The sequence below is a fragment of the Lissotriton helveticus genome, chromosome 8 (assembly GCF_964261635.1).
Source record: "Lissotriton helveticus chromosome 8, aLisHel1.1, whole genome shotgun sequence".
Taxonomy (NCBI): Eukaryota; Metazoa; Chordata; class Amphibia; order Caudata; family Salamandridae; genus Lissotriton; species Lissotriton helveticus.
In genome coordinates, this window is record NC_136069.1 from 970,064,396 (window position 1) to 970,087,962 (window position 23,567).

Genomic DNA, 23,567 nt, shown 5'->3' on the forward strand with positions numbered 1-23,567 from the left:
CGATGTAGAAGCTGATTTTGACAATTACTTAAGATTTCCTCTCTCATAATTAAATTATACAATCCTGTATAGTCTGTAACCTTACTTCCCAGCAACCAGCCCTCCAGAGCCTTAGTGGCACATTCAACAAATTCAGACCAGTCCTGAGTCTGTGTATACTGGGTATCTCTGAACATTAACCTGTACTGTTCAGTGGTTAAGCCTAACCCATCAATCAGAGCACTCTTCAGGACCAGGTATTTCTAGAATCCCCATCACTAACTGTGAGGAGTCTGTCTCGGCCTCTACCTTCAAAGGAGAGCCACAAGATTGCTGTCCACTGATCCTGAGGGACCTGCTGTACTTTGCAGGCTCTCTCAAGTGCAGTCATCCATTTGTGGATATCATCCCCAACTTTGTAGGGGGGCACAATCTTACTCAGGTTTCTATTGTCATAGGACCTGTCTTTATCCTTAGGGATAGTGCTGCCACCAGTGGATCCTAATCCACTCTCTCTAGGCTGCCTTGCTCTAGCAAGTTTCTCTTTGGCCAGGGCAACTTCTAACTCTTGCTTCTGGATCCTAAGTTCAGCCTCTCTCATTTTGGCCTCATGTTCCCTTCTCTGAGGGCTAGTCAACTCCCTCCTGGAGTGACCATGAGAACCTCTAGAAGCGTGGGAGTTATTGGATTCACCTGAGTGATTCCTCCTCCTCCTGGGCTCCTGGTTAAGTCCACTTGGGGGTCTGAATGGGTTGGACCCACCTTCAGTCCCAAATAAGCTTAAGTTAGCCTGGTTAAGCCTGCTGACTAACACCTGGCTATTTCTCTCATCATCAGACCCACTTTCTTCCTCCTCTCCCTCTTCTTCCTCTTCCTCAGGCTGAGTATCTCCAGTGTTCTGGTCTTCCTCATCTATCTGGATGACAGGGACAGGGGCATCAGTGTTTTCTTCTTCAGAAGGAGAGCCTCCATCTCCATTCCCTGAGGGGCCTGGTTTGGAGGTCTTTAGAGCTTCAGACTTTTCTAAAAGCTCTCTGAGGTGATCTGCTGTAGGGGTAGGACCCATTTTGATTCCTCTTAAGGGTCACAGCTGCCTCAGTTCTTTAAAATTAAAGATAGCAAATTTGGATGGTGCCCTTGGAGGGTCACTCTCAACAGAGATAGGTCCAGTGGATCCCTCTGCTCCAGACATTGCTCTAGTGTGGGTGGATATGTTGCAATCTACCTACACTGTGTTTTCCTACAAAACCTATCTAGTAGTTGTAGTCAGGGTCTGCTACTCCCTATCCTCTACAACAACTAAGTTCAGTAGAACTTAAGTATACTAGTCTTGTTTTAGTGTACCTATCAGGTACCTGTATGATCTTTCAAATGATACTCTCAAAGATTGTAATGGTAAAACAACAGCAAGCTCAAATCCCAATCCGCTGCTCACCAATGTGAGAAGTTGGCCTGGTATATGATGCTCACTAGTTCTAGTGCTCACCTTGTACCATGCCAAGCAACCCTTATGGTGGAGGTTGTAAAGTCAACCTTATAGACAAGCTATCCTAGGGGTAGCATGGACTAAGCAGTCTTAGGCTAAACTCTGTAAAGGCATGTGAAGCAAGCTGTTTTACCATACACAATCCCCTTGAATACCAAATGAAAGGACACCACACAGATATATATTGAAAATATATATAGATTTATTTCTACAAATATCCCCTATACTCCTTATGAGCACAGAAGCAAATGCGATAAAACAAAACACAGTTTAAATATACAAAAGTTGCACGAATATGGATGAGCCCTAGGGGCCACCTAAACCATATACTAAAATAGTGGTATAAGAACCACTATGGGGAAAGTGAAGAGGCCTAGGGCCTGGGGAATCGCTGGAGCTGTTCGGGACTAGCAGTGATGAAGTCGGGAAAGGCCCGCGGGATTCGGGTGCAGTGCGGAAAGCGCACGCATGCACCAATGCAATGTCAACGGTGCGTAAAAGTTACAAAGTTGGTGTTTAAGGAACCTTCCGATGGACCTACAAGGATAAAACTTTAGACACAGGCACAAGAGGTGTACACCAGTGTGGGAACACTGGCGTTGCTGAGTTAGCTCACCCACAGGAAGCAGGTGCACAGGTGCGAAGTAGTGTCGGGTTTCGTCACGCAGGTCGCTGGTGCTTGGAGCTGAAGATGCTGCAGGCGGGTCGTCGAGAAGAGTTCCGGTGGATCCAAGGGTGGATCTGAAGAGGTGAAGACCTGAAAGCAGAGGGGACAATGTTCAAAGTCACTAGCCAGTGACTACCGTGGAACCAGGAAGGAACCAGGCAATGTCGGGTGCAAGCAGGCGATGAGGTGAAGATTGTCTCTGCAGCCACGTGGACACGAAGAGGTCAAGGACGTCCAGGAGTTGATCACGAGCTGTACCACGAAGGCTCTCGCTGATGGCGGTGTCGGCAACCTGATTGGAGCAAACAGGCCTTGGCTAAAGCAAGCCACACAGGAATCGATTCAAGCTTCTCACTCGGACCAGCAAGGTCAGAGCGGGTGCTCCTTTTCAGGGGAGCAAGGGCCAGTCTGGAGCAACCAGACCAGCGGTGTAGTTTGTCGTTTTCGTTGCCAAGATGGCCGCTAGCCACGTGGCAAGTGGCCGGGATGGCGCGTCAAGTGGCGAAGTGCAAAAGGGCCCCACGCAGATCGTGGAGATGCTGGGGGGCTGATCTTCGGTGCAAATGCTGCTCAAGGTTGGGGCCCCAAAGCACAGCATCGAGGGTGCCTCGGGTGCTGCGCAGTCAGCTTCTCGGGCGTCTTTCAAGAGGTCCGGTCCCACGTCTCTCGGTGCCTCCACGGGTCCCTTCTTTGCAGGGACTGTGGATCGGGCTGTGAGATGTCTGGGAGTCTGGGTCTTGTCAGGCTCTGGGCTCGGGCTCCGGCGGGAGGTGGCGGCAAAGCAGACGTCGAGTTGCTGGTTGGTGCCTGTATTCACAGGGTGGTCACTCCTTGGCCACAAGGGAGATTCTCTTCAGTCTTCTGTGCAGCAGAATGTCAAAGTCCAGTTTCTTCTGTATTTCAAGTCGAGTTCAGGATGATCTGAAGTCTCAGGACACAGCTTCTACTCTTATTCCAAATCTAGGGGCCGGATCACCTGCTAGGTCCCGCCTCTGGGGGGGACCAGGAAGGGGGGCGGTTACACCCCCTTTCCTTTGTCCAGCTTCGCGCCAGGACTGGGGCTGGAAAGCCCCAGCACCGGTTTGAACTGGCAAATGCACGGGGACACCTTGTGTGCCCCAGGCATGTCTGATTCTATTCAGCCCTGTCCTACCCAATACACAAAATCCTGTCTGGGGTGGTGCTAGCACCTCCCAAGGCAGGAAACCCTTTGTCCAAGCTGCCCTCGCTGGAAGGACTCCCAGCAGCAGGAGGTCAGACTTGTGTCTGTGGTGGCAGCATCCATTTTGTGATGCTGAGGCTCAGTTTAACTTTAACCGGGGTTCAGGTTATGTACATGTCGTGGCGCTCTAGAAGGGTGGAATGCTACCCCCGTCGCCAGAACTGGCGAGGGGGTAGTATTCCAATTCGTATGACACCTTACTCAACATGTTTTGATAAAGCCAAACCAAAGACATCATATAACCGCGAGGATTATAATGCACTTAAGAGTATATGGTATGGCAGTATCATGAAACAGTTAAAGGACATGGTTCCGAAAGCTGCAGACAGGCTCAGCTCATGCCAGAGCACCATCTCACATATTTCCAAGCACCCTGCCTCCAGGATTGATGAGGCCTTCTATAGGAGTGGCTGATAGGAACATATGTGTCCATTTTAGGTTAGGTATAGGCATACTACACCTAAGTAAGGGGTGGTTACACCGACTTACCCCAGCTGAGTGATCAGCCAGTTGTGTCAAATATGGAGGCCAGGCCAGGGGTGGCACAATACGTGCTGCAGCCCCTGGTAGGCCTTGGAAGCACCTATGCCCTGGGTACCTGGGGTACACTGTTACAGGTGCCAATAAGGTGAACCAGTTCCAATTGTGTATGTACCTAAGGTAAATGGAGTCCATTTTAAGGAGAGAGCAATTAGCCTGGGGCCCTGAATAGCAGGATCCCAGGCCAACTAAAGTCAAAAACCAGCTAAACACCAGGCAAAAAGTTTGGGGGTAACCATAGTCAGATATCCACCTTCCTACAGACATTATATGTGATTTAGTAAAATTGACCAAAAGGTCGAGAGCTACCATAAAATTAATGAAATTATTAACTAAATGTTTCAAAGCAATCAGAGACCTGGCAAGTAAAACTGCATCCTCTGCATATAAAAGTGATGGGATTGGTTTAGACACTACTCTCGGGAAGTCTAAGCTTACATCAGATAACACTGCCCCTAACTTGTTTATATCAAGAGTAAATAAAACTGGTGTGAGAATGCATCCCTGCCTCACTCCTCTTTTTACTTTCCAAGATTTTGGTGAGACATTTTCATTACATCTGGCAGAGGCTGTTAAGTTAAAATGGGACCAGTGCAAAAAACATACTAAATTTATATCCATCCCTATTTCTAGAAGCAATTTCCATAATTTAGGTGTATTCACCCTATCTAAAACGGACGTTAAGTTCACGAAAGCCAGGAACATGGGGCCTTTCTTAGCTAGGGTGTATTTGTTATTTTCATAAGTAAATTCATACACTGTTCCACTGTACCTCTACCTTTTCGAAAGCCAAATTGCAATTCAGATAACAAATTGTTTTCTTCCAACCAAATACTTAGCCGATCTAGTATTACCCTGCCCATTATTTTTGCTGCAGAGTCTAATAAAGAAATTGGGCAGTAACAGGCTGGATCGTCCCTGGCACCCTTTTTAAAAATGGGCAGAATCACCGCCGTTGACCATGAATGAGGTAAACCTACCATAGTTAAAAATTTTGGCCAAGTACCAGAATCTGATTTATAAAGGTCCACAGGTATCCCATCGGGACCTGGAGCTTTCCGTGCGGACATACCCTCAATGGCTTTCTGTACCTAATTTACCCCAAACCCTAACAACAGTGGTGCAGTACTAGGTGCCCAGAAGGAGTCTGTTTGTTCTTTAGATACATCTGTGTAAATCTGCTCAAAGTGACTAACCCACCATTCAGCAGGGATTACGCACTCTGTTTTAGTCATATTATGGTTCTTAAAAAAGGGACTATGAACTACCTTCCAGAACTTAGCAATATCGGCATGGGGACTAGCCTGAGTCAGGTCCTCCCATGCCTGTTTCCTTAAAGCATCCTTCCTTAATTTTAAAGCCTTATCATATGATTTCCTTTGGGTTTTTATCAATTCAGGGTCCTTAGGTGTACATTTTAATGCAGCCATAAGAGCTTCGTGGTTTTTTGAACAATCGGCATTGAACCACTTAGCTTCCTTTGGGCCCACTAAGTTCCTTTTACAAGTTAACTTTTTTACAATCCGCTTTGTCAAATGCCTCTAGGACTTCCTCTGGTTCAATATGTAAGTTGAGGCACTTCTTAATATCTTCTTTGCCCTCAGTTTATAACTCGGCTAAAAAGAGCTCAGGGACAATTTTCCCCCGTCTTATTTTCCCCTCCTGATCCATAGGCTGGAAATCCCCATTTGCAAGGGTTTTTAACTCAAAACCCTGAAAAACCATTAAACCTTTAGATTCTGCAATAATCGGGTTGTGGTCACTGATGCCATTCCAGGCCAATCACACTTCCCTTATATTTTGGAGTAGTGGGGCAGATATCACAATATAGTCTATAGTTGAGCAGCTCCCTCTCCCAAAAAAAGGAAGGTATTAACTCTGTATCATCCATAGACTCTAAGCAATTTAAATGATTACTAGCACATAGGCTTTCTAGCCGGGCACCTTGAGTGGAATGTTCAAAATGGGCCATGTGGGTAAGTTGTCAAATGACTCCCTCTCTAGACTACATTTTAAGAGGCAACTGTGTATATTAAAATCCCCCATTATGTTAATTTTATTGTGTGTGTTCTGTCCTGTCCTGTGCAAGGTCCTCTACAAAATTTTCGAGAGCAATTAAATGATCACTATCATTTTCCCCACCAAATAATTATAAAAATTTAAATAACCAAAGTTGTGCTACTCGGGAAAGTTAATTCTACTGCTAACAGGTTTGGAGAAGATCTAGGCAAACCCTTAATAGTACATGACAGTTTGAGCGATATTAAAGTGAGCGGTTCACCCTTTGCTCGACCTATAGCTGAGGTAGATATAGATTTAAAAAATGTAGCATAACCATCCATAACAAAGGAATCTGATGCATCCCAAGTTTTTTGCAGTGCGATGATATGACCCGCTTTTATTATTGCTACCCACTGCTCGTCATCTTTTTTTGCCATCAACCCGCAATATTCCATGACATGAGGATACACATAGGGTGATCTGTCACTTTATGGTCACAAACTATTGGAGTCAGAGCGGTCATTTACAAGTTTGAAGGCGGGCCGGTACTAATCACAGTGTCAATAAGGGCTGGCTGTCAATCAATACTATCAAGATCCCTTAATGGGGCAAATCTATTTGCAGAGGGAATGGTTGTATTCATAGTAGCACCAACTTGTGTTTGTGACAACAACCCTGGAGTCCGACTATATCTGGTGCCCCTAATACTAGAATGTAACAGCCCACTAGGGTAAAAAAAGAAAAGAGGAAGTACCTGGGTTCCTGTATGCAAATCTGCTCTCTTCTGGCCTCGTATCATGGCTCTTGCGTGCAAGGGGTGAGTGACATTAACCACCATACAATCCCCGCGCCTGTCTTTTCTTATGGCTTTCCCCTTCCAACCCACTCTTCTGGCCATGAAAACATGGCAGGGCAAAAGATCAACCATGTATTAGTGATTTGTCCTCCCAGTGTGTTACCTTATGTATTAAATCTGTAGATGTCTCTTTGAAACTCACCTGCAAGAGAGGAACACCTACAAGGACTGTCACTAGAGAGGCTGCTTGGGGGGGAAGTGTAAAATATCTGTTCGCTGTTCCAACAGGCTAATTGGGTTAGGGTGTTTCAGGCCAATGGGTTCAGTCCCGTGGGTCACCCAAGTTTCTTGTGGTCCAGCCCCAAGTGCTTCATTCAGGGCTTCATCTCGGGTAACTCCTACAGCCCTACCGTATTTAGTATGACCCATACTTCCCTGCGGGCCTACCCTATCAGGGGGTTGTGTACTAGGCCTGATTGTTGACTGCTGAGTCATTTTATGTGCCGTATGCATGCTTTTCTGGTTGACATCCCCATTCTATGTGAGCGTTTGGTGTTACAGCCTTCCAACACTGAGGGACACTTCAACCCTCCTAGTTCAGCTCCCAAACTGTCCGTTGTGTGGTTAACAAAACGCTATTTTGACTGACACAGTAATAATTAAAGCTTGTCCAACCGTTTAATAATAAGAGATAGGTGTGTGAAAAGAAGTGGGATCGACACGCAGGTAAGGGGGAAGACTTTATTCTTGTCCAGCTTCAGTAACTCCCCGGCAGCAACTGCCGAGGTTAGAATCATGAAAGTGTTCCACACAGGGAACATTCCATGCAGAATGCCAGGGCAGGGTGGAAGACCCAACACACCTCCCTTTCTTAACCCCTTCAGTGCTAATGACAAGGTTAACTCGTCATGGAGTTTCCATTGATTTCAATGGAAATTGCATGCAGAGCCATAAAACACCTTAGCATCCAAGTGGTTAATAGAGAAACGAAAGAGCTAGAGAGGATAGGAGAAAAGATGAAACAGAAGAAAAAAGGTAGAGAGAAAAGAGAAAAGGCAAAACAGAGCAACATCTTCAATTTTACAACGTGAACTAAAGGTACAAAGCAATTTGTATTATAACACAATAAAGCAAAGGTACAAAGTAATTTACATCATAACGTGATACTAAGCAACATTACTTTTTAGTAACACATTACTATGCACCCACATGCGGTTTTATCATTTTACTCCATTACATAGTCTTGAAACTTTGTAGGAACATATCTGACTCTGGAGGGGGTTTCTCTCTGCGGGAGATTCCGCTCTGGACGCACCCCACCACCCACCTTCGGAGTAGGAGGGGGAATGCCAACTCCTAAACGTTTACTGACACTCTCAACCATGGGGCCAGGCACGATAGAAACCAGACTCTTGCTCCAAACTCTTCCATCCTCCAATACCACCACAAAATCCTTCACTGCAGACACCTTCTTGGGAGGATAAAACCGCGACTCTCCTTTTCGGAGAAACCCGGGCTTTTTTATTCTCACCCAGTCACCAACTTTCACTTTGAAAGGGGTTGACACACTCGATCTGGTATCGTACTTGCTTTGGACCGAAGATCTGACATCAGCTACGCCAGCTAAACAAACAGCATCCACACCTTTTCTAGACATCCATTCTTTGTTTAACTTCGTACCAGCTACTCTACCACGCAATAATGTAAAAGGGGCAACACCAGTTGAAATGGGCGGGGTGGTTCTTACAGCCCATAACATGTCGCTAACAGCATGACGCCATTGTAACCCATTCACTAAAGCCAGTTGAAGATGCTCTTTGACAACACGGTTGAAACGCTCGACTAAGCCGTTGCTGCGTGGATGATAGAGGGATGTGCAAATATGCTTGATTCCAACTTCCTTGAAAAACGAAGACATTTCGGCAGAAATTAACTGCGTGCCATTGTCCGAAACTATCTCCTCAGGGAAACCCTCCCTAGAGAAAACATCACGTAAAAATGAAATCACCACAGAAGAACTGATGGAATCAACAAATCTGATCTCAGGCAACTTGGTCATATAGTCAATCAACACCAAGATAAATTTTGGAGACGAACCTACGAGACCATAAGGCCCTGCAATGTCTAAAGCCAACTTGGACCAAGGAATGTTTTTAACTACTACAGGTTCGACAGGCAAAGGATGGGTGACTTGCGACTTATCGCTAACTATACACTCACAACATTCACGAACAAAATGTTCGACATCTTTATCCACAGATGGCCACCAAAAATCTTGTCTCACCCTGCGCTTCATGGAACGAATACCTGGATGTCCTTCGTGAGCAAGATCAAGAATTTTATCGTGAATAACAACGGGAACAACTAATAAACCACCTCTTCTCAAAATTCCATTTACAAGTGATAATTCATCCTTGACTCTCAGAATAGGTTCCCTCAGCACCCCTCAAGGTTCTGGAGGCAAAGGCAATAGTTTCCTCACGTCCATCACTCCTTCTTTGCATGAGGACAGCCCCCAACCCCACATTACTTGCATCGGTGGGAAGAATACATAAATCGTTGATGTTGAACAATTTCAGAGGGCGAGCACCAATAATTTCCTGCTTTATGACACTGAAGTTGTTATCACAATTTTTTTTAAAGTTTTTTACAGATTTGGAGTAGTACTCCACTAGACCAAGATATGAGCGTAGCTGATCCTTGTTAGAAGGAATAGGAGCATTCTGAATAGCATCAATGATTTTGAGTTTAGGTTCAACACCATTCTGGGATATGTGGTGACCAAGATAGTCCACTCCGTCTTGGAGGAATTTGCATTTGTCTTCCTTCAATGTTAGCCCGCTAGACCTCAAAATGCTTAGGACAAGTTTTACACGTTCATCATGTTCAGGTTCGGACTTTCCATGGACTAATATGTCGTCCTGGAAGAAAACAACACCCGGAATGTCTTTAAATAGGTTATTCATCAACCTTTGAAAGACAGCCGAGGCTGAAGCTAGGCCGAACGGCATGCGGATGTATCGATAAGCTCCCTCTGGAGTCACAAAAGAGGTAAGGCGCTTGGAACTGGGACACAGCTCAATTTGATGGTAAGCAGATGAAATATCGAGAGAAGTGAAAAATTTGGCACCCTCGAGAGTGGCTAGCATTTCGTTGATGTTAGGGAGTGGTTGCCGGTCGATCCAAATGTTGGCATTGAGATCGTGGAGGTCTACACACATCCTTAAACACTTGTCAGACTTCCTCGCTAAAACTATAGGAGCAAGCCACTCAGAACCCTCAATTGGCTCAATTACACCTGCAGCACACAAACGCTCTAATTCTTTTTTTAATTCTGCACGTAGGTTTAAAGGTACTTTCCGTACTTTATGGGCAACAGGAATGGCACTCTCTTTTAAAATTATTCAGTGTTGAAAACCTTTGAGTTTGCCTAACTCACCGCTAAAAACTTCAGGAAACATAGACGCCCACTTGGTGTTGGACACTTGAGATACGGTAAGTAATTTAGGTGATGCAGAATTTGAAGAGTAAAACTCACTTAGTTTACTGCGGGGTATTACCATGTCTGGATGATTGGGATCTAAAACAATATTCAAATCCCCTTGTTCGTCCCACCCCAATAGATTGGTACCGTCTCTCACTATGAATACAATACAAGTAGAGTGGTCCCCATGGAACGCTAATTCTGCAAAATATTTTCCCAAAACCTCAACTCTTTTGCTATTATAAGCAAAAATTTTGATACTGGAAGGTTCTAGAAGTACATTGGATAATTTGCTGAAATCAGTAAAATTCAACAAAGTAAAAGGAGACCCAGAATCTGCAAGAAATTTGCAGACAACGCCATTCACAGTTATAGAACAAGAAGGAGACTTCCTCTTCCTAAGACCAGACAAAGCAAACAGTTCTACTACACCGGCTTCATGTGAAGCAGCAGATAGCATCAATAGCTCATAACACTCCTCATCAGATTCACCAGAAATGTTTTTTATAGAGGGGACAGGCTTATTCGTAGAAGTAGCCTTGCACATGCGGGAATAATGACCTTTGTTTCCACATTTATAAAAGGTTTGGTTGAGTGCAAAACAAAATTTAGCAGAACCCAGATGGGATCTGCTGCCACAACGAAAACATATTAATTCGTTCTGTACTGACTTGCTTCTGGTGGGAACATTGGATGGAACTGATCGGGTAACATTAGGCAAAGGGGTGACTTTAGGTCTGAATGGGGGTTTCGAATTCAAAAGTTTAACTGCTACAGTAGAAGAGGACGTGGAAGAAGGAGGGGAACTCATTTCTTTGACACAAAATTGGGAATGTTCAATGCTTTTGGCTAAAGTGAGAGCAGTCTCCAAATCTGGATCACCAGAAGCTAGCAGTTTCTCTTGAATTTTCTTGTTGGAGGTACGTTCAATTAGTTGGTCGCGTATGATTTCATCCCTGAATTCTCTGTAGTTACAGTTGATGGCTAGTATGCGAAGAGCTGCTACAAAATCATCAATTGATTCACCAGGGGTTTGGGCACGTTGAAGAAACCTGTGGCGTTCGAGCACAACATTCCGTTTGGGAGAGAATCTTTTATCTAGAGTTTTGATCAATGTGGCATACTCATCAATTAAAAGTGATTCTCCGGCATCACCACCACTGACAGTAATGCTGACTACTTCAAGAGTCAATGTTTTCAGAATGTTCCTGCCTTCAGTACCAAGATTGTAAATGAGTAGAGCTTTTTTCTTTTTGCCAGTGAAAGTATCGCCATCAATAGCTTCCAAATACGCTTCGAAAGTGTCTTTCCATTGTTCCCATGGTACAGGGGGAGTACCTGCAGTTTGTAAAAATGGAGGAGGAGCCAAAACACGATCCATTGCGTGGGTGAGTTGCTGCCCCAACGCTAAATTCTAAAATAAATGTATTTCAATAAATTAGAGGAACTTAGAGGAAGTTAATAAAGTAGTGCGCATTTACAGAATTTGTTGTAACACCAGTAAAATAAGCTTTATCATTAAATTTGTGTTACACACCACGGATATTAAGGTACAATCAATGGCTGTGCGCAATCCACGTTGGAATTAATTTTAGACATTTTAATGGAAAGCTGTGCGCATCAGCGGTAAATTTTGAGAAGCCGAGCAGCTGTGCGCGATGTGCGTGTGTTTCTTTGGTTGCTGGGATACTTGAAAAGCTTAAAATGGCCGCCCGCGACGTGCTTTGTCGCGCTGACGTGGTCAGGCAGGTCAGGCAAATCGGCGTAGTAGCGCGAGAGCAGGCAGTAGCTCTATCGCGCTGGGAAAGTTTAGAAACAGTACCTTGGAGCACACGCAGAGGAGCAGGCAGGCGCAGAAAACATCGCGGCAGGTGGCAGAAGTTCACAGGAAATGAAAAAGATTTTCTCCAGGCAGGATATTCAAATCACGACCAGTCCAGGTCGTGAGGAAAACCGGACTGCTTCAGGGGGAATCCCAACTTGATGTGGGGAGGCTGGAAGCCGGAAACGATCGTCGCCACTGAAAAGAAGTGGGATCGACACGCAGGTAAGGGGGAAGACTTTATTCTTGTCCAGCTTCAGTAACTCCCCGGCAGCAACTGCCGAGGTTAGAATCATGAAAGTGTTCCACACAGGGAACATTTCATGCAGAATGCCAGGGCAGGGAGGAAGACCCAACAGTGTGTCTTTAGAACTTCTTCTATTTTTATCGAGGACTGTTTATAATTTGACTCAAACCCCTGTTAGCTTGATGGGGGATGTCTGGTTCTGCTTGTTTTTTTGGGCTGCTCTGCCACTCTCTTACCCCTTCCTCTGCCTCTTTTCTTCTTTACTGGAGAATCCAGAATAGATGCACCTTCTCCTTGGTTTCCCTTGACCTCATTCAATAGGTCGTGACAGCCAACAGAGAAGGCACAGACTCGTTTTGCCCTGCATGGACCGGGGTATTAGATGGTGCCGGGCTCGGGGCAGATGAATCAATTCCAGAGAAAGTCTCCTTTTGATCGGGGCTATTTCATTTGACAAAACGTTTGCTACCCTGGCCAAAAATGAGTCAAGGGTTGTCGCTGCTGCCCCCCACTAGGTCATGGCATAGATTGCTTTCTCTTCCCCATGTCTGTACAATCAGCCAGCAAACAGTGGTTCGATATAAATATTCTACAAGCAATGAATCCCTGAATGCTTGGTGCTCGTTTTGGGGCAAAGATCCTGACTGTTTCTAAAAACCCTCTGTAGATTTTATAGGAAACTGTCTTTTAAGAATGGTGGATTTCTATTCTCTACACCAAGCATTTACACTTAGTTACCGGCACAGATTCTACAAGCACTGCAGTGGAACAATACGCCAATAATCATACAAATGCAGACCGCCAGTGGGATAAATTCACGACTACCAATCTCCCTGTCATCCAAGATACACAGAGTACAGTAGTTCTGGCCTGGTTAACTAGGCGTGCTGTATCACTCCCAACACCTGTCAATTTAGTTGGCCCGCGTTTGAAGGAAAGTAAGGGCCAGGTGTAGGAGCCCTAATACCGTTCCGAAACCGCCGATTTTGGCCGTTTCCGACCGGTATTAGGGTTTTCAGATGTAGGGCATGCATTTACAGGATCGGTATTTTACCGATTCTGTATTTACCGATTCGGTAAAATTACCGAATTGGTAAATACAGACACGGTAAAATACCGATTCTGTAAATGCAGATGTAGCTGCCATATGTCAGAGTGCCACAGGGCTTTAAGAATCGGTATTTTACCACCCAATCCAATTGGGTGGTAAAATACCGAATCCAGGTGTGCATGCACATGTGTGCATGCACACCTGTGCCATGTGACACAGACATGCCCATAGGGCATGTATGTGTGCCACATGGCACTCAAGCCTGTACTTGGGGTGCTAGAGGGTGTCAAAGTGACACCCCCTGCACCCTTGCAGGATTCGGTATTTACCGATTCGGTAAATACCGAATCGGTAATGCCCATTGATTCCTATGGGCTTCAATGCCGATTTTTACAGATTCGGTAATTCAGAAATTTGAATTACCTAAATCTGACCCCTTCTAATTTACCTACTCTTAAATACCGAATCGGTAAAATTCGGTATTTAAGAGTAGGTAAATCAGATTTACCTACATCTGGCCCTAAGTAACTTATTTACTCACTTAAGTCTCTAGTCCATTGCTGCTGATGATTTCCAACAAAGTCAATCGGGAAACAAATGAAAGAGGGGTGGCCAAGCCCTTCCTCTTCCTGGCACTACTGGTGATGCGTAGGGGCCGCAAAGCAGGCTGGTTCCGGCATTCCTGGCCCTGATGACGGGAGGAACTGTGGCCACAACTGGAGACAGGTAAACTGGCTTCCCTATAGGACAGTCCGACCCTGTTCCCATCTGAGACACATTAAAACTCTAATTATATGCGCCACCATGGATGTGCTGTATTTACAGTACGGTGCTTTATTGCATTAAAACAAGGACCCCGTGAATGAGATCAGAATCCTGGATCAGGGCAAAGCAATAGATGGCAAAAAAATATATCCAGGCATCAACAAAGTAGACAACTGGCACAAATTAAACATATCACATAAAACACAAGTAAAGAAAAAGAATTTATACTAACTAATAATCATGATATCATAAAAATGTAATCACAGTGATAATAATTGATGGGCACATTCAATCAAATACACAAAATGATAAAAAGATAATAAAAAGAGAATGCAATGTTCAATTGTCATATTCTCTACACATTAAAAAGAAGAAGTGAATCATGATGATTTCCACAGCTGATTGTCAGAATTGATGTATATCTGCCTTTTTTTCGAACCCTAAGTCCTAACGGGATTATACCTGCCTTTAGATAATTTAACATAAATTCCCCATGAGCCTCTATCCTGGCTAGTTTCTTTTGTAGGACTTGCAATTTACTAACGTCTGAATTGTTGAGGGGATTGGTGGTGGAACTATTACCAAAGGCTACGCTTGTTCCTACCAGTGTCTCAAAGTCCTCATCGGAGAAGCCAAAGGTCTGAAGATTGGCCATTCCAGGGGATTCTTACTAAACAGTTCAGATAGAAAAGAATTAGCACCAATATCTCGATGGATATACAAGTAGCAAATAGAATCAATCAGTTATGGAAAAACAAGAATAGACTGTACATAGGGAGACTCAAAATCTATTCATAGCTGTGGTAAATTACATAAGGATATTATAAGGACAGATGAACAAATAAGTTCCACACGGCTAGCCGTGGGTAGATTATTGCATTAAAACAAGGACCCCCTGAATGAGATCAGAATCCTGGATCAGGGCAAAGCAATTGATAGCAAAAAAATATATCCAGGCATCAACAAAGTAGACAACTGGCACAAATTAAACATATCACATAAAACACAAGTAAGAAAAAGAATGTATACTAACTAATAATCATGATATCATAAAAATTTAATCACAGTGATAATAATTGATGGGCACATTCAATCAAATACACAAAATGATAAAAAGATAATAAAAAGAGAATGCAATGTTCAATTGTCATATTCTCTACACATTAAAAAGAAGAAGTGAATCATGATGATTTCCACAGCTGATTGTCAGAATTGATGTATATCGGCAGATCGACAATCAGCTGTGGAAATCATCATGATTCACTTCTTCTTTTTAATGTGTAGAGAATATGACAATTGAACATTGCATTCTCTTTTTATTCTCTTTTTATCATTTTGTGTATTTGATTGAATGTGCCCATCAATTATTATCACTGTGATTACATTTTTATGATATCATGATTATTAGTTAGTATAAATTCTTTTTCTTTACTTGTGTTTTATGTGATATGTTTAATTTGTGCCAGTTGTCTACTTTGTTGATGCCTGGATATATTTTTTTGCTATCATTTACAGTACGGTGCACCATGGCTGAAGGATTGACAGATGCATCAGAAATTCTGACTTTGTCGCGCATTGATGGAGTCGTGTCGCAAGCACTATGCAACTCCAGCAATGCGTTTTGAGGCCTATTCCCACTACACTGCGTCACTCCTTACACCTTCTTCAAGCAGGCGTAAGGTTTTGACGCAGTGGCATCCTAGAAGTAACGCAGTGAAATCTTGTAGATTTCATTGTGTCAATTTTACAAGGCTTTCATGTGAAGGAATGCCCACCCTGCATACTTTATACCTGACGCAGGTATAATATGAGGCAGAGCTTTACAATGTGACGCATCTCCCTAGATGTGTCACGTTGTACATTTTTTACGCGCTGCTGCATCACAAAAGTGATGCAACGGCAGAGCAAAAGTGTCGCAAGGGCTTGTAAATCTGCCCCATTGTGTTTGTGTTTTCTAGATTTTCACTGTAGACACGTTCAAGAGTATGCTAGATACTTTCATCATCTGCTTCATCATTTGTTTTACAATTTGACAAAAGACACACAATAACATGACTGTGCATTCTAATTTATAGTCATGAGGTGACATACCATTCAAAAGATATTTTGTTGTGTACGGCACGTTTTTTTTTATTACTGTATATAAACTGATTGAAACTTACTTTCTCTTCCATCAGAATTGCAATAACAGAGAAATGAGGAACGTGATTCCGAAAGCAAATCCAACTCCTCATAGCACATCTGGGAATGCTGTCATCTCTGCAGGACCTATCATTACCAGAAGTGGTAGGAGTGAGGATAACATGTATTTAATTATTAATACATTGTAAAATTATTGCAGTGCTCGTGTTTAGAGACTAAATGCAAAAATGTGTTTAATATTCCAATTTTCCACTAAGCATTACCTCAGACCTTTAGAATATCTAACGTCCGGCTGGATCCTTCTCCTTAGTGATGCCCTCCCCTCTGTCTTCTTGCTCCAGATTCACAGATCATAGATATGGTTATTGTGGATTGTACTTGTCGTGAGTTCCTGTCCAGGGTCGGATTGGTACATAAAATAGGTCTTGGGTACCAAACCAAAAGTGGTCTCTTTTAGTACATCCAACAACTCCAAAACTGGCTCATTATTTACAAACCAAGGCAGACTTTCTGAAATGATTTTTAAACTCCAGTATTGTTTTATTTTAGATGTTTCGCACCTAAAATAGCCTCTGTGTCAGTTAGTCAAAGGGGGAAATATATTCCCCTGAAGTTTTTTTTCATTATTTCCCTCTTTCCTGTTATGCAATATTGGTATGTATGGGTACGGAAGACTGCAGTCCAGGGCTGGACTAGGAACCAAAACCAGCCCTGGCAAAGTGCTTGGGGGGTTGGAGGTGCCGTTGAGCTCTTTGCCGGGGCTGGTTTTTGGCCAATTTTGTTACAGGGCCGATTTTGCAGCAATGATGCAAAAATGGCCCTGTAACAAAAACAGCCCCGGGGGCCGAAAACCGGCCCCCAATCTTGCGGTGCACCGGGGGATTGCCCGGTGCCCGCAATGGCCAGTCCGGCACTGCTGCAGTCCCGTAGGCCAGCCAAAACACGCTCCTGTCTAAAGGACATTAAGCTCATTAGAGGCTATTACCACGCCCTCGAGTACTCTCAGAGATTACATGTGCACTGCGAGCTACTCCTTTTGAAAGGGGTAATTCAGTGAAGAGCACAAGCAATTCACTCTACCCAGTCTGCCTTACCAACAATCGGCAACATTAAGTGTTGGAAAGTGGGTTATTATTAGTGTTAAATGTGCATTTACCACTGGCAATAAGGCCACTAACACAGTCTACGGCTCAGTACAGGTCTCAATAAATTATTCCCTGTCTCAAACCTGGGTAGCTTGGCTTTGAGTAGGCAGATCTTAACTTAGGAGACAGGTATGTAAAGCATTTAAAAACAGCAAATCAACAAATAAATAAGACACAACACAATAAAAATCCAACACCCTTTTTTTAAAAACATGAATTATATATCTTTTTTCATTTCTAAATTATCATATTATAACAACAACAAGAGATCAGCATCATTGTTATTGCTTTACAGAATGCATAGCAGCAAGTTGGCACAGTTGCATTACGATCAAATATGATAAAAACAGGAAATAATGATATCTTTAACATGAGACCAAGGCCCAGATGTAGGTAAAATAGATTTACCGATTTTTAATTACCGAATTTTACCGATTCGGTAATTAAAAATCGGTAAATCTAAGGGGTGGATATGTAGGTATTCCAGATGTGCTGGAATACCGATTCTGAAGAATTCGGTATTTACCGATTCGGTAAATACCGAATCGGTAATGCCCATTCATTCCTATGGGCTTTGAAGCCCATAGGAATGAATGGGCATTGCCGATTCGGTATTTACCGAATCGGTAAATACCGATTTGCACAAGGGTGCAGGGGGTGTCACTTTGACACCCTCTGGCACCCCCAAAAGAGGCTCGAGTGCCATGTGGCAGGCATACATGCCCTAAGGGCAGGTCTGCCTGTCACATGGCATAGGTGTGCATGCACACATGTGCATGCACACCGGAATCGGTATTTTACCATCTAATTGGATTTGATGGTAAAATACCGATTCTGTAAGGCCTCTGGGACTCTGAAGAGTCCCACCTACATCTCGGTGCCTCAGAATCGGTAAATTTACCGATTTTTTATTTTACAGAATCGGTAAAATTACCGAATCGGTAATTTTACCGATTCGTTAAAATAATGCCACCTACATACCTGTCACCCATATACCGGTCGGTAACGGCCGAAAATACAGATTTTCGGCCGTTACCGACCGACCTACATCTGGCCCCAAGACCTCATAAATCCAATATTGGGAACCAGAGATATGAATTTTCAAAGATTTAGCACTATATATCACTTAGAAACCTAAAGGCCACTTTGGGACATCTGGCCACACTTGACCGGGACAAAGTAAAGTTTCAGGCTGACTACGATGGAGCCCTGCTCAGATAACTCTTGCGGTAGACCTCAGTTGAAATTTTACCTTCAGATTTAGCCTCTTTTCTGGAGCTTTTTGTGCCGGGGTCCCACAATACTATTCAAATGTTTGGGTTCAGAGCAGGTTCGCTGCCTTGCTTTTCAGGAAGGTCATGGTCAAACTCTAGAAGTCGGACCTCCGGAGATTTTCAGCGAGATGAACCAGCAGGTCATGCCAGCTTACTGTTGAAGATCAAAATTTGGCTTACACAGTTGAGTAGATCCCCTTATGGAGCTTTTTTTCAAAGTTATTCCCAACTTCTCCAAACTTCTGGAACTTCTTTCTGAAGTTCCTCTTGTGGGTCCAAAGTGTCTAAGACACAATCCAAGGGTCCGGGTCCTTTAAAGGTTGGGACCACAATTCCCACATTGCAACTGGACAAAACACTTACAAATCTACTGGACACACCTCTAGGCAGGGGATTCTTGATGGTGATGGTCCAAGTGAGCTCTATTAACATGTAGCTTGCAGGAAGTTCACTTTTTATTTCTCATGATGAAAATTACATCCAAAGAGCTATGGTTCCAGATAATGCAGCAGGCGCAGTCAGTCAGAATACAGGCCCTGATGGTACAAATCGAGTTTCCAGCTTGGCAAGCCGTGTTCTTCTTCTTCACAGAGTTTCAAGCAGCAGATCCGAAAGGCTCTGCACTTCTCACATATTTATTCAGTGTTCTCTGGGGTCAAGCAGGAGAGCACTCCTGTCCAATGAGGTGCAGGGCAACACACAATAGCGTGACCATTTCCTCTAAACTGTGGCATAAAGTGTCTCCCAGGAAGCACTATTCCTATACAATTCTGTATTTCTGAAGTCTCAGCAGAGGAGCAAGAACCAGTTACACTAACCTCCAGTATGGCTAATTTCCATAGCCCTACCCCTACCATCTGTGAATTCCTGCATTAGGCCTGCTATCTGGCTGGATCAGAGGTGCTGGTTGTAGATGGAACTGGCCTTCCCTCCTTGTCCCATCTCGCCTTTGAAGCGTTTTTACAACCCCTTCCCCCTGCTCTGGCATTTCTGTGTAGCAGAGCTCTCTCCAACAGATAGTCTCTCTGGGATGACCCACTTATCACTTCATCAAAGCAGCCTGGCTAACCTTGTTAACTCTGACCGGTCAGGGAAGACCACAGGAATGCTGAATTTTGTCTTACAGACAAGAATGTCTTGTAACTTCTTTTCTGAATATTTTAAGATGAATTCAACAATAGCATATTGTCTTATATATCAATTCTATTCTCTTAAGTCCTTGAATGATATTATCATATGATTCAAAACAATAGTTATACATTCATAAACTATTGCAATGCTAACCTATGTGGCTGGGGATCTACATTGGGGTAAATGAAATGTACAATATCACCAGGTCCTATAAAATATATTTTATAAGTACCCTGCTTAAAGCTACATGACTCCCCACCCCTGGGGCACCTAGGGGAGACTTTAGGCATCCTGAATATGCACAAATAGTGTAGATCCTCACTCCACAGTGCTTCTAGAAATAAAGTCTGTTTTGGAAGGCACTTTACCACAATTGATAAAGAGAGATGTGTAATTTCTCTATCCCTAGGGCATATAAAATCAGCTTTTAAAAGGGCCCTTCTTAAATTGGCATGGCCCCCCACCCCTGGGACACCTAGGGATGACCCTAGGGACACCCAAATTGCCAAAACATTGTGTTTATCACTTTGTAAGGGCCCTTACCACCAAAATCGAGTTTGGGCACAAGCAGTGCTGCAACAAAGGGCTGCTTTTAAAATTACCTCAGGTTCTTTGCAGTGCGCACATGAAAGAGCAGAAAAGGCTGCTGGTCTCTAAACTGCCATGCCCTATTATGCACTGGGTACTTAAAGGACATTTTAATCCCACTGCACTAATATATACTAGGGACTTATAGCGTAGGTCATGCCAATTATAAGTGTACCCTAATAAACAGTGTACCCTCATGTATGGGTGTATTTTCATTGTGTTTTCAACATAGCACTGGCCCCGGTCAGACAGAGCCCAGGTACAGTAAGAGTCAGTTACCACCAGTACCTGTCAGCAAAAAAATGTCGAGTGCACAGGGCACACAGGATGACTTTACAACAATAGGTATTCTAGAATGTTGCTATTTTTACATCTCCACGGGTTTTGAGATATATTGTGACAATATTTCGTGGATGGACACTTTAATAAATCTTTCCTTTCCTCCTGTGTCAAAATTAACTCCATCCTCTCGGAATAAATAGAGAACTCTGGTGTTTCCGACACATTGTATGCGGAACACCCTAGACTATCCCTTGCTAAAACAAACTGAGAGATCAAAAATCAAAACAGACAAATAAAGGCAGGTATTATTAGGTTCTTGAATGATACTTGGTTTGATATTTTACACAGTGCTGCAGGCAAACTGTTCCTCAAGATTTCATAATTGAAAATAAAGTGTTTTCTTCCAGAATACTTTTGGATGAACTACTGAACCTCAAAAAATGGATGTCTCTGAAAAACCTGAATCTTTATCTGTTAGGCAAATTGTAGAAAAACTGGAGGTTTTCTGAGCTTCATTTAGTGTGTCAGTGGCAGTGCCTTAGTTTTAATGCAGGTTTATAAAAACAATGGTCTATGGGAGGCCCAAAGGGTCCTCTCATAGACTAGGCTATAGTTAGTACGAGGAAGGATTGAATCAAAAATGTGAGAGTCCAGGGAGGACTGAATTACTCAATATATATATATGAACACAAGGTTCAGTTCAGAATGACGGCACATTTATTATCTGCATAAATGAGATATCATATATTTGAGTAGTATTTCTAGTGCTCACATAACAAGTGGGGGTGCGTGCAGTGAAGGTGTGTAGGTGATATTTTAAAATTATATCGCATTGAACAACAATAATTAATTATCAAAACTCCACAAATAAATGAAAGTGACAATTGAGTTTTTGTTGAAGAGGTCGACGGGGTTTCGATCTCAAGCAATTGAGATCATCATCAGGACGTGAGTGTGTGAGCAGTTAGAATTGGAAGTGATGTCCGCGTTTCTCGAAATGTAATTGGGGCAAGGCGCGTAGGGAATTGGTGGTACCGTAGTTGGCTAAGTTAAATTGCCCGTACTTCAGTGGTGATAGGCATTTATCGGGTGTACACTTTCGAGGTATGCGTAATTTTGGAGAGCCCACGTGGGGCGGTGACCGGAAACGGATGCCCATGTAGTATATGCGTAGTATGTATAAGTGAAGCAAAGTAATAGATTCCTGTGGGTTCCAATTTGGAGATTCCCTGGCCTGTTCATGGCACAAAATAGGGTTCACCTTTTTTTCCAAGACAGTGGACGTGTACCAGGAGAGCTGAGGCCTAGATACTGACCTGGGAACAAAGGAGAGAAGCTCCAATACAAATCCCATTAAGTCCTTTTGCGGAGAGAAGCTGATGTTTAGTCTTCCTGTAGCATTGTGAATTGGGGGCGGGAGATGCAGTCTCTTTTGTTCAGAGTCAGAGTTATTGACACACCATCCTTTGTCTCCCTCTGGATCACTTGCTTTGTGGTTGTTTATAGCCAGGTGCAGAGAGTTCATGTCTCTGTGCGCCTCTATTGTGGGTGCTCCAGGCTGGAGACTGCCCTACTTTGAAGATCATCACCCCACACAAAGGCTGTGTATGCAGAACAGCATAGAGAGTCACTTGGAATTAAACAGGAAGCCACTCCAAACTAGCTCTGTGCATCTGCCGTTCTTTTGGTAGAAGGTGACATTGGGAAAGTGTAATTTCCTCTCCTAGATGTATTGTTTTGCACTTGACCTCGTAAAAAAAGAACACAGTAGGCACTGGAGTCTGAAATTCACTACTGTATCAACAGACTAAGGTCAAGAGACAAGTTGAGGTCTACAATATCATGTTATAGCAACTCCCTATTTGTAAAACTAACAATACAACTCCCTCATAGAAATATATATCAAAGCACAAGTGAAACTAAACACGAGTTTGTATCTGCCTTTGAAAATGTTGCAATCATCATTTCAAATCAAAAACAAGTACCACAGTCATTTGCACTGAAGTATTAAATACACATCTTTCTGCTGTCGCCATTTCTCTTCTACTGCCTTTGAACTGTGCAGCAAGTCTTAGCTAATGCTCTAGGCACCACAGCGAAGTAACGGTCCAGCCTTCGAGAGTCACACTTTTTCACTCCCTCGTTTTTCTGCTGCTGTAACACTAAGGGTTATATTCACAAGGAGCTATCACAGAATTAACTGCACTTTATCACAGCCAAAGTCATGATAAGTTTACCCCACCATTTACAAGCTGGTGCTAAAGGCCCACAGCACCACTTTTCCTGCAATAGCAGAAGCAAAAAACATCACCACAGAGGACCCCCATAACTATCGCTAATGAGATTCAGAGTAGGCATTCCCGTGACAAAAGCCGCAAGAACACCACACCTCAACATTCACAACAACCAGACAGATCAGCGATAAGAACACAAAACACGCACTAGGCCACGTTAGCAGCAAGAAATTTACACCTGCTCTGACCTGGTGCAAAGTCGGACCACAGTCTGCACCACAAAAGGGAGCACAGCCCACAGCCAGAACTGAAGACAAACAGATGCCATGGAGCAACTGAACATGCAGCTCGGATATCCAAGAGGTCCACAACACCCGCCGATACCACACCCATGCCCGCAACATCCCCCCTTGGCCCACCAAAACCTGGACCAAGAAACTGCACACCAACTTCACGAATCATAAAACAAATATGTTGCCTGAGGTCACCCGAACAGGAAAATCAACATACATGCCTGGCAAGAAATTGGAGAACCAGTTATACAGCAATGCAATCACCAACATAAAACACCATACAACCAAAAATAATAAACAACCATTTGGATGAGTCCTAGCGGGTCCACACTGGACAATCCGTAAGACACAGCCTGGTAGACGAAATACAACAAAAGAAGGTGTGTCATGCGCCCAACAAAGGAAAGAGAAGGAAAGA

General features: G+C 43.5%; 1 protein-coding gene across 1 annotated transcript in view; it reads left to right on the plus strand.

The window, feature by feature from the left end:
• The window catches only part of ZPLD1 (zona pellucida like domain containing 1), a 2,178,405-nt gene that overhangs the window by 2,125,970 nt on the left and 28,868 nt on the right, over positions 1 to 23,567 (plus strand). The window contains exon 8 of the mRNA XM_078656102.1: positions 16,238 to 16,346. Within this exon, the coding sequence (XP_078512228.1) occupies positions 16,238 to 16,346 (109 nt within the window). The remainder of the gene's footprint in view (positions 1 to 16,237; positions 16,347 to 23,567) is intronic.